Below are 12,689 nucleotides of genomic sequence, written 5' to 3'. Positions count from 1 at the left end.
CCGAACATTTGGCTCTTCTAAAAAAAAAAGCGTTGGTTGGTTAGTTGAAGGAGAAGGGGACTGGGGGTCCTCTCACACTTTCTAACTGCTATCAGTAGTAGTAGTAGGGGTTAATTCTGTCCCAGGACTCATTGGCTGATGGGGTGAATCTCCCCTGAAGAAGAAGAAGAGTGTTGGGGGGGGGGGCAATTTTTTCGCTTTTCCATGGCAGTAGTTTTCGCAGTGAAGTTCTTGGTGGGAGGGAAGGAAATGGTAAACGCCAATGAGTCCCATGGGGTCGAATCTGCCAACCCAAGAGGTTGGGGAGAGTGTCGTTTCAACAAGAGCAGCTTAGGGTTTAGGTCGTAGTTATACATATAGTAGAGTGAGAGTGATGAGGGAATGGGATGGCTGTAGCTAGCAAGACAAAAGCCCTGCAGGCAGCTGCTAGGGCCCCCGTTTTTTTTTTATTCAATCCATGAAAGAAAAAGGACTATTCCCCCCCCCCTCTTTTTGTGTGTGTTTGCTGGTGTAGTTCCCAAGTAAAACTTTGATGCGTATGCGCGAGGACGTGTGCACTTTTTTTTTTGTTTGGTTGTGTGTGGTGTCCCGTCTTGTTGGTTGGCTGGCAGGGAAGGATTGTACTTTCGACTTATTCGAGAAGAGAAAGGGTAGTACGCAACACGTATGTATCCCATCGTCGTCGTCCTCCTCCTTCGAGAGCTTTGCCTGTGGCCTTCGGAAAGAATGTCCCTTGGATTGTTGTGATTTCTGTAATCTGTGGTGCATTTGGGAATTCGGTGATTACTTTGTGACTTGTTACTGAGTTTTCGATTTTGTGTACTGTGGAATTGTGGATGGACATGTGCGGTACCGTGACAGGATTCGAATACTTCCATCGGGGTTTTCAACTGCCGTTATTACGTCAGGATTATTAAGAGACGTTTGTGTATTGGTTTGTACTGCGAGCAAGTCTTTTTTTTTGGATTGATTATCGTTTCTTGGTGATTATTATTGGCTGTATCGAGTGCATGATTATTTCTCAGGTAAGTGGTTATCGTTAGCCTTTTTATAACTTTGTGACGGGCCCAATTTTTGAATAAAAATGATGAAGATTATGGTAAATATGGAGGGGTGGATATTTCGAGGTCCATGTTCCATAAAAAGGGTATACGTGTGGCTGGACTTGAGCGTTTAGCTGGCCGATGTGTAAAATATTTTTGCCCCACCCCCCCACTCCAATATACTATTTATTAGCATACAATATTTTGTTTGTATATGGTTAATAACTTCTGTTAATGGATTTCATTAAATATCTAGTGATGTATTTTATTCAAATTTTACGGCCCTAGTATTGTGCCGGCTATTTTCGCATCCGTTCGAGCCCGACCCTGAACAGTGAGCATCATTTATGTTCAACAAATTGAGCTAAAAACCCGTCAACTTTTTCCCCTTTTGAGAGCCGTGGCGATTAAGATCTTGGTGGAGCGAAATTGTTTGCAAGCATTGAGCACTTTTAGATGCTTGAGTGAACATTAGCAGGCCCTGTTTTTCACATGGTGAAAAACGGGACACGTGCCCAGGGGCCCCAAAATCGGCTGCCTTTTGTATTTTAGGCACAGTCCACGTCTTCTTTTCCCTGTGTACGGGACTATCAAAACATATTGGACTGTATAAACATATTCTTAAATTTCTTATGATTAAAGACATAATTATACGGATTTGTTTGAAGTTTGCCCGAGAAAAACAGTCGTCCACCCTGTTTGAATCACGTTCAATCCTACCATCCATCCGAAGAAGAGAGCACCTGACAACATCTAACGTAAATTAATTAAATAAACAGTCAGGAAACTTGAATTGGGTAGTTGAGAACCTCGCGAGCACCCTTAGATGTTTCAGTGATCACCGCGGTGCTCGCAAGCAACAGGTTGATGATACGAAAATGCGTCATGGTACGTGGAACTCATCCTTGGAATTTTTCTCGGAACAAAATATAAAGAGTCTAATCCCATCTTCTTGGGAATATAATAACTTAATTGCGTCACAGAGAGAAACACTCGACATGGCGTGTAATTCATTGCATCGCATTATTATTATTATCATAAATAAATTTATTTGTCTTTTTCTTCTATTTTTTGTGTGATGTACGACCCAAAAAAAAACCGCGTAATAAAAACGATGTCGAAATTTGGTGGAGCGGGTTTGACTCTCCAGTGTCTAATTTTCATCCATGCACGAAGATTTCCGGTCATAAACCAATCGGACGTCGAGTTTAAATTCCTGTAAATGCTCTGGAAATTGTTGCGCAATTGTTATTTGGGCATTGTTGTTTATTAACGATGGCTTTTTTTTTGTGTTTGTGTGTATATGCAACAACTAAACCATCAGCATCATCCTGTTATATGTGTGTAATATGAATAAATTGAAAAGGGCTATAATTTCTGAAGCGTCATCTTTATATATTTCTCATATATATATATATATAGAGAGAGAGAATCTCTCCGTAGGGCTTATTGTTTTTCTGATCGTAAATTCCGTATTTACGGGTATTGTACTTACTTGCTTGGCTCCTTGATGCACGTCATGATTAATATGTCTTTTTTATTGTGTCTTCTTTTCGTGCACTCATTGTTTCATAAACTCATTTCCCAGAGAAGGTTTTTTTTTTATAGTTATTATTAAGCCGGGATGGATCATTTCCAGGTGGGAGATGAGTAAAAAGAGAGTGGGGGGGGGGGTGAACCTTCGCTTTCTTAAGAGACCAGGTGCGGTTATTATTATTTTTTTTAAGTATTTCTTTCCCGTGTGGGTACCTTTCGTTTCTCACATCGAGATTTCTTAGGTGAATTTTGACTATTCCATGTTTTAGGAAGAGGACTGAATATCCGAACTGTGCATCTATTTACCTGTCTAATGCCATCGAGATTATTTACAATTGGTCAATTCTCAGAGTGTGCTCCGCAGCTCTTGAGATCGCCGTCAACCATTGCTAGAGCTGCCGCTGTGAGGTGATCTTTATTAATGTGCGCCTATTCATGAAACTGTTCTTTGGCTGTTCCGGGGAGCCCCCGGATGCATGTCCACTAGGGCGAAGGAGCCGCGAAAGACAAAAGCATGAGTACTTCTGCTGTAGGTGGAAGAACTGTGCTAAGGCTTCGGTACAGGATTGATAAAAGACAAATTCTAGTCTTGAGTGATTACGAATCACAGGTGTGATTGCAGTGTTTCGATGTAATTTTGTTCCCACAATGTCTCTTGCCAATCTTCTTTCTCTTCCCTCACCCTCCTCCTGAATCACTGTGATCAGTCTGAGAGCGATAATGAATGGCGAAAGCGTTTATTTGTACTATTGCACTCACGTTGTGCTACTGTCAATTTCGCTAATTAAAGGTTAAACTCATTGTTATATTTGGGTAATATCTAAACCAGTGATCTTTGGAGAAGTTTGTTTCAGCAAGTCCGTGAGCGTGACTAAGAAAACACGTTACTTATGTATAATTATTATTATTAATTATTATATGCTGAATTTTTTTTCTGTAAAGGTGTCCGTGGCCTTGATCTTATTATGATGGGGGGGGGGGGGGTTCCCTGACGACTCTTTTTACTGACAGAAAGGGCCCACAGAACACAGTGATTTAGGCTCTATAGCAGAGATTTGCAATGTTTTTGTTCATGTCGAGTGATGTCGTTTTGTCATGTTCATGTTTGACGTTTCCGACTGCCCCATCATACGTAGTAATACAGGGTCCCTCGGGAAGAGCGGTTGGAAATCTATGGTCTATAGCAGGGGTCTTCAACCTTTCTCGAGTCGCGAGCACTGCCGATACCCATCATCAAACAAAAAGCACCCTAACGACAACTTTGACCTACGTATGCCTGAAATATGCATAATTGTAATCGTCGAATGCAATTTTTCCAGAGTGTTTAATTGAAACGCTAATAAGGTGCTCATGAGCACGAAATCAGACATGAGCTTTTCGAATTCTTGGTGCTTTGGAGAGCTCCATGGTACTCGCGACAGGTTCAAGATGACTGGACTGGTCTATAGCATCAGCATAGTTTTCCAAGCTGTTTGCTTCACCGCTCCCTTCAAAATTTTTTTCTCTCTCATCGCCCCCCGCCCCTCCATCTCAAGCCAACCTCTAGGATCCTATAATAATTACATGACTTCTATTGTACTCCTGGACACTGTTCATCGTGGGAACGATGGAAATGGTGGAAAATATTGCCCACTTTGGGAGTAGTTTCTCAATTTTTATTCCGTCATCCCCTTTATCAGAATTTTTTTCTCTCATCGCCCCTCAACTAAGGATCCTGTGTTGAATCTGTAGCTTCTACCGCCTCCCTCCCCACTGGACCATTCCTTCGTCCACTTTGAGAAACACTGCTTTAGTGAGACGGCAGTAGTCGAAAGCAACAGGTTGAAGATGCCAGCAATAGTTTGACTTCCTGTTTTTTAACCAGTACGACTCGTCCAAATGATGATGCTGATCACGTGGACGCGTGTCTGGATTTAGGACTTATCGAGATTCGGCCTCACGGCTAGTCCATAATCGCCCATTTTTATCACATTTTAAGTTTGGGCAACTAACTTTTGGAAATGGTAAAGACGCCGTGGTGCTTTTAGCATGAAAAAAAAAAAAAAGTAAAGATTTGACTATCCTTTTACATACTGCCCCTATTATGCTGATTTATAATATCCAAAAATGAATATACGTGTGTCGCTGTGTGTTCACAAAAATATACAGTGAGAGTGTGTTTCGGAAATTTTTTTTTTGGTCTGTAGCGGGGGTTTATTCATGGTGCCTCTTTCTCTATGCAGTACAGCGTACCATCGTTCCCTTGCTGAAAGTCACACATCTGTTAGGTTTCCGACACAGTACGCGCTAACGAGTATCACACTGAGAATTAGGGAAAAATGGATTTCATCCGATGTGATGGGGGGAAAGTGGGGAGACTGAAGGGAAATTATTATGGGGGCCCCCTTCGTGGGGGGGGGGGGGGCTTGAGCACAACGAGATGTTTGAGTGCAATTTAACAACTCCCTGGTCCCCACTCTCTCTTAGTTTTGAGTAGAATTGAGCTCCGAGGAACCACCCAATCCCTGTCATTGCGAGGGATTTTCCGCACTGTTTGGCCCGGTAATTATTGAGCATAAAGGGTTCAGGCCTAGTTGATGAGCTGTGCTGCAAGCGCCAAAAGTATTATATGTATAAGGAGAGAAGAAGAAAAAAAAAGTCGAGCCGGCGGCACAGAACAGAACGCCCCCTTACGCTACTGCTGTCGTCTATTGTCTGGTTCAGCTTTTATTGGGTCGAAATGAAGGGTTGGTAGGGATGGATGGAAGGATTTTCATCGCCACACAGTTCTCACCTTTCTAGCTGTGATATTACACCGGAACGTTTCCAACCTCCACCCTTTGCATCATCCAAATCGATCGGCAGCTCAACCGCGATTATGGTATTGCCTTTCGAACATCTACTAAATCGGCTTGTCTCTCTCTTTTTATACATTCTACCTAATACTGCGGTTTAATACGCACAGAGCGTGGCCATTGGTGATACAAAGTATAGAAGATTATTTGTTTCTTTTAAGGCTGTTTCCCCCCCCCCCCCCTTCGCTTATTGACTTGATACTTCGCTTATTGGTTGATACACAATTTTTGAAAAACATATCTTTTCCTCTTTGGTTGATTCTGACTGATTGGAATATAGAAATTTCGTGCACTGGACTTGTTGGAATAGGTTTAAAATAATAACAGTGAATTTCATCGCAATAAAAGTTTTTGTTACATGGCTCCAAAAATAATGAACTTCATCTACTCAAGTAATCACACAAATAGTAATAGCAGATTATAATTCTTTAATATGGTCAAAAACACATATTAATGCAGTGATTTGAAACAAATTATTGCACCAATGCGTGTTGATAATAATATTTATATATAGTGAAATACGTCTAATAAATAAAACAGCTGTTGCCGAAGGGGGAAAAAAAAAAATAATGAAAATCTTATAGGCCTGCTGGAAGGACCTTGCAGCCCCTTGCGGCTACTTTATATGTGTGCATTTGGGTACTTTATGTTTGTATTTGTATATTATATTTTGTATCTTGTAATTGTGTGCTTCATTTTGTTCAGAATTTGATGCAAGGAAAATTGTGACTTTTAAAAAAATTTTAAGGGAAAATTCCACGTGACACTCACGTTACAATCAGACATTTTTCCCCTTTCAAATTGCATTGAATGTAAAGAAAAAGTCCATAAAGTTTAATGTTCCTTTTTTTTTTTAACACGGGGCATATTCTTGAGTGACTGATATCATAATACTATACCTTAATTTCAAACTCTTGAAAGAAAATAATAAATCAGTTTAGTAGCCATGTAAGGGGTCATTCAAGTATTACGTCATCATCGGGGGGGGGGGAGGTTTGGGATTTGCTGACTTTTGGTGACGGGGGTGGGGGGTTGAAGGTTGCTTACGTCATCAACCACCCCTTTTTTGAAGATATGAAATATTCTAAGCTGCTGACAGGAAGGTCGTCAGTGTTTTGCTGACAAGGGGGGGGGGGTCAAAAATGGCTGAAAATCTGCTTACGTAATACTCGAATGGCTCCTAATACAATAAAACCCCTTTTAACTGTCACCCGTTTTTTTACGGCCAAATAATTATCCCCTCGTCCGTACAATGAAAGTATGCCTTTCACATCTCTGATTGATGGTCGCTCCTCATTTACGGACGGATTTTTTGATCTTGTTGGTATCCGGAAATGACGGGTGTTTTACTGTATAAATCATTTTTAGGCGTGACTCGCGTTACATTGGTGAATTTGAATATTACGATTAAATGCAATACTAACAAAAAAATTATTTTATTTATTTATTTTTTGAGCGACTCTTAATCACTTTAAAGGGATCCACTTAGAGTCCAATTGATCGCATTTGACCAATTCCCCCCTCCCAATGTAAATATGCTGCGGGTTACTTAAATGATACAGGAATGTGCCACTTGGTCCATTTTTACAAAATTAAGTTTGAGGTCGCGGGCCACATCAGATTACTCCGGGGGGCCACGGGTTGAGCCTGTCTGCCTTATAGGAATCAATCGCAATGCGTATTATTAAGATGTATACCTGTCGAGACATTCATTGGCTTCTGCATTTGTCTCTGCCTTGTTTTGAACTATATGTATAGTCTAATCCCGTTATTACGAACTCCAAGAGAGACTTCGTTATAACTAAGTTATTTCTTATATATGTATGTGACTAATGTCTGGGTGTTGATGTTAAAGCCGGAAAAAAACCCTTGCAGCCAACGATTTCGTCATATATAGGGTTGTCATAATGGAAAGTCTGTAATATCTACTGCAGGGAGTATTTATTACAAGTGTGCATATACAGCGAAACCTGTATGAATGGAACGCCAACAGACTGGATAATATTCCGTTCGAGACAGGTTTCCGTTTCCTACTTTTCTTAGACCGGTTTCACTGTATTCACTGTCATATTGAATTTATATTAATGTAATTGACCGTTTGTATTCGTTTTTTTATATCGTAGGATCAGAGTGCGATGATGTTCCGGTAACTACGGCCGACCCATGGACGCCGTTCCGGGCACCGACACGGGCCAAACCAAACCAGTTGAGGAGCAAGGCCCGAGACTGGCCGAATCCATGATGACTGTTATCGGCGAGCCGCTCAGCAGCAGCAAGAAGACGACGACTCATTCGGAAGACAACACCATGGCCATGGAGGAAGATGACGATGACGAAGGTGCACTAACCATACAGGTCAACGGTGATGGTGACGACAGCGCCGACGATGACGATTGTAGTGCGCCACCACAACTGATGAGTTCTAAGGTGAATACATAGATTATTTGCTACTGAGATGCCAACCCTATTTATCCCAGTCAATTATTTGGTTGATGCCAAGTTTTCAAGAATAGTGATGTTTTGTTTTTTGTTGCTTTTAACAGGACGAGGAAATGAAGGCTGGCTTAATGAGCTCGTGGAAGACGAATGGTCCAGTCTCGACGAGGATGAACCACGAGTCGCTTGTCGACGAGTCGGCTGGGGACGAGGGCGACGCGTCCAACAACAGTTCAGCGAGTGACGTCGAGACGTTCAATGGCAAGATCGTCTACAACCCTGACGGTTCGGCGTACATTATCGAGGGCGTCGATTCAGAGCTTAGCGATGACGAGTACGGTGGCTTGGACCTGTTACCACTCCTCTCGTCCAACACGAAGAACAAGCAGCAATCCCACTGTTCCTCCTCTCCCCAACCGCCTCGTTCCTCCCCGGGACAAGCCGGAAAGCCAGTTCGACAGGTGGTCAACGCGCTACACATAGCCAGGCACCCGGCTTTCTACGGGGCCATATACGGCCAGGCCTACCACAACTTCCTTCGGGAAAACCGCAAAGTTCCTGAAATACCCGTCATGCACAGTTACCGGGTCTTCACCATTAGAGACAGGAAGGGTAGTGGGGACGACGTATCGTCGTCTTCGACACGCGGTGACGCGTCTTCGTCTGCCGCGGGTTCAGACGGTTCGTATCCTCTGTGGGACTGTGGCACGGTGCCAGTGAAGCCCATTCTAATGTGTTTTATCTGTAAACTGTCATTCGGTTTCACGAAATCGTTCGTGGCCCACGCGACCGGCGAACATTCTCTGACCTTGAACGACGAGGAAAGGGAGCTGGTATCGCGAAAGAACACTTCGGCTGTGATCCAAGGGGTCAACGCCGAACCCTTGTTATCGTTCCTAGAGCCCATCCCCGCCGACGGTACAGCGGCTGGGGAGGGCCACTATGAGTCGGCGGCGTCGCCTTCTCGCAACCATGGCTCAGCTTCAAGTTCCTCTTCTACTCATGTTGTCGTCCAGTCCGCAGCGGTGGCGCCACCTGCAGCAACAGCGTCACCATCAAACACGAATTGCGACGCCACGTCCACCACCACCATCACAACCAGCAACACCGCATCATCGACGTTGCCTTCTCCATCCCCGTCGGGCGCCGCCGTTACGACGCTGGTCTCGGCCAGTTCGTCGTGCCCGGTGACATCAGTTCCTGACCTTACCGTGTCCACCAGCAACACTCGGAATTCTTCCAGAGAAGAGCCATCGATAGTACCGGCGCCGACGAAATCTCCTAACAAGGAATCGTCTTTGCAAACCACCAGTTACAGCGACGATACGATGGCGCCGGAACTGATGGATCTCGCCAACATAGAGAAAATGGCAGAAGCTGCCGCTGCGGCCGCGGCAGCAGCAGCAAACGCGACCGTGGACAGTGAAATCATTTCTAATATCAGTAACAAAACTCGTGGCACCAATAACCTTTGTGCACGAACATTCTTGGGTAGTTTGACTCCAGAAGAAGCCCAGAGCAGTAGTAGTCAACAGCAGCAGCAGCAGCACCACTTGGTGTCAGACAGGAGATCGAATGTCGCCAATGCTTCGTCTTCCACCCCATCTGGTGGTTCGGAACTCCAGCAAAGTCCGAACTCCAGCGCTGATCGCCCCATCAGTCGCGAGAGCGCAGGCAGTATATCACCGAAAGGAATCGTCACTCACGTATCCCCCAATCAGAGTCTTTCACCCGTAGCGTCAATGGGACCAACCTCGCTATGCGTGCATCATCCCGAGGGAAAAGTGAACGGAGTCGAATGCCCTAAATGTGACATGGTCCTGGGGTCTTCGAGGTCGTTGGGAGGTCACATGACCATGATGCACTCCAGGAATTCGTGCAAGACCCTGAAGTGTCCCAAATGCAACTGGCACTACAAATATCAAGAGACGTTGGAAATACATATGAAGGAAAAGCACCCCGAGAACGAAATGACTTGCCTGTATTGCGTCACGAATCAACCTCATCCACGGCTGGCCCGAGGGGAGACCTACACCTGCGGTTACAAGCCATATCGATGCGAAGTGTGCAATTATTCCACCACCACCAAGGGCAATCTGAGCATCCACATGCAGTCCGACAAACACATCAACAACGTTCAAGAACTGCAGAACGGCAACCTGACAGCTGAGCACATGGCGGCCCTGCAGCAGCAGCAACAACAACAGCAGGCTCAGCAACAGCAGAGCTCGCAGCAGAACATGCCATCGAACGCGCAGCTTGGAGTTTCGTCGTCAGTTTCGAAAACGCCCACTGCCCCGAAACCCAAAGCTACTTGGCGTTGCGACGTCTGCAGCTACGAGACCAACGTCGCTCGAAATCTCAGGATACACATGACGAGCGAAAAACACACCCATAACATGATGGTCCTGCAACAGAACATGAAGCACATGCAGCATCTGTCTGCACTGCAACAAGCGCAAGCGATGGATCCGGTCTTTCAGTTCCATCCGGGTCTGCTAATGCCAGCCGATGCGCAACTGCAACCCGAAGCAGCTATTGCTGATCTTGCTTACAACCACGCACTGCTGATGATGGCTAGTCAACAACAACAGCAGCAGCAGCAACAACAACAACAGCAGCAGCAACAACAGCAACACCACCACCAGAGGGCGCTTGCCGCAGCAGCCAGCTTGTCCAAATCACCTAACTCGGCCACTAGTCCTATAAATCTGTCTTGTCAGCCTCCCGCAATCGACGTCGACCATCCGGATCCAACGCTGAGGCCCGATGTTCCTTACGAGGACACCTACAAGATGTTCCAGTGCTGCGTGTGCACGTTGTTTTCATCGGATTCGCTGGAAACGCTCGGGCAACACGTTCAGCTCGACCGAAGTAGGATACGTGAGGACGACGTCCTTACATCCGTGGCCGGCACCTACATATGTAAGCTGTGCACCTACAAGACCAACCTCAAAGCGAACTTTCAGCTCCACTGCAAGACGGACAAGCATCTTCAGAGGCTTCATCACGTCAACCACATAAAGGAAGGTGGCGCGAGGAACGAGTGGAAGCTCAAGTACGTCAACGTCAGCAATCCAGTGCAGGTCAGGTGCAACGCCTGCGAGTACTACACCAATTCCTTGCACAAGATGCAGCTCCACGCGACGAGTCCTCGGCACGAGGGCAACGGTCGCCTGTTCCTACACCTAGAGAGGTGCGAGTCGCTCTTGAGAAACGACAGCACCAAAAGCTATTGCTGCAAGCTCTGCAGTGCCAGCTTCGCCACCAAGGTCCAGCTGATCCAGCACGTCAACTCTCTGTCTCATCTGAGGAACGAAGGGATCCGTCATTTGCAGAGTGAGACGGAACCCGATATAAGAGACATCTTCGTGGTCAAAGAAGGCAAGCCGACATTGGTCGCTAACGATTCCTCCAGCCTCGAGTGGCACAAAGTGTGTGATGAGGAACGAGGTAAGATTGAAGCGTATTTAGCATTTGACTTCTGGCAATTTTGATTACACTTGAAATGAAATCTCTCTAGAGCAGTGGTTCTCAACCTTCGGAAGCGCGCGGCCTAGCGGAATTATTTTTGTTTTGAGTGAAGGGCCCGAACATAAACACCACTAAATAGTTTGGTGAAAAATGTAACGATCTATGGCATCAATTGAAACTAGGCCGTGAGCCAAGGCCCGGTGGTTGAGAAACACTCATACATGTTCTAGGGGGGGGTTCATCTTTCAGTGATGCCAGTTTTTTTTCCCCTAGTCGAAAAATTTCGTCTACATACCTGTGCTCACCTCTATCGGCAAGCAACCTTCCCAAGCGGCCGATTTCTGGAGAAACGTAAGCCGCCTTAGAAAAGGTTTACTACATTATAAAATTCACCCAGTGTCTTCAGAAACCTGAAATATACTCGCTTACTTCGTGAATCGCCCGTGGGATTAAATGTAGTTCTTGGAACCAGTGATCCGCAAAGCCAAACGCAATACCAAAACTGGTTTAAAGATCTTAAAGGAATTTACAAACCCTTTAAGCGGCATTGACGAGATATCTCGCCTCATTAAAAGTCTTTTATGGCAGCCCAGATATTTTGTGAAGCTGATTTCTCAAATGAAACACTTTACTCTTTCCTATATCCCTTACTTTGCACCTGCTGAAAATCGGGAAAGGAAGTATACTTAATTAAAAAAAGATATGACGTTTTATAAGGAGTTTAGTGATTTCTGCTACGCCGCTATTAAAGGGCTATTAGAAGTACGAAATTCTCTGAGTAAAGATCTCAAGAGAATGGGGTCATTTCAGTGGAATTATTGTGATCCCTTTATCAGGATCTTCTTGAGAATCTGGGGATTTTTGGCATGAATATTTTTATACGACTTCCTTCTAAACTTTTCCGTTCAAATCGGCCCTTGTTTTTCGTAAAAAATTCAGAATGAAAAACGTTCCGTGATAATTACGGGAACTCGCTTTGTTTATAGCCCTGGGGCCAAGCACTATTGGCCTTTTAAAAGGCGCCACTAAATTATCATTCTAAATTCCTATTATGATATTCAATTGGAAATTTTGTAATATTTTGTAGAAAAATGTAGAATTTTGGCATTGTAGTCCGCAAAGACTGTATTTAAAAATATCTATTCCAAGTGGTCCATGCTCATCAAGAGTTTGAGCACCTGTTATCTGAGATGCATATGAAGGAGAGCGGACTAGTCGTCCTCCATCTTTGAACAAAAACCTGGTTTAGCGCCCCAAGAGACGTCTAGTTGTTTAAAAAAAAAAGGGGGGGGGGAGCATAGGGATTAGCGATTGGCTACAGCGATAATACTACGTCATATTTTCTCTCAAACATGGTGGACAAGTA

At 44.6% G+C, this 12,689-nt stretch overlaps 1 protein-coding gene across 3 annotated transcripts in view; it reads left to right on the top strand.

Annotated features, from left to right (window-relative positions):
* The window catches only part of LOC149089891 (zinc finger homeobox protein 4-like), a 308,904-nt gene that overhangs the window by 229,453 nt on the left and 66,762 nt on the right, over positions 1-12,689 (top strand). For all 3 annotated transcript variants that reach the window (XM_089255358.1, XM_089255235.1, XM_089255311.1), the window contains exons 2-3: positions 7,537-7,840; positions 7,957-11,302. In XM_089255358.1, coding sequence (XP_089111484.1) covers positions 7,577-7,840; positions 7,957-11,302 — 3,610 coding nt within the window. In that variant the 5' untranslated portion in view covers positions 7,537-7,576. The remainder of the gene's footprint in view (positions 1-7,536; positions 7,841-7,956; positions 11,303-12,689) is intronic.

Source organism: Pholcus phalangioides, unplaced genomic scaffold (genome assembly GCF_987345545.1).
Source record: "Pholcus phalangioides strain wild (caught in Gottingen) unplaced genomic scaffold, Ppha-v1.0 ptg000001l_1, whole genome shotgun sequence".
NCBI lineage: Eukaryota > Metazoa > Arthropoda > Arachnida > Araneae > Pholcidae > Pholcus > Pholcus phalangioides.
The sequence above is the reverse complement of the archived record's forward strand: the minus strand, read 5'-3'. Positions and strand labels throughout refer to the sequence as shown.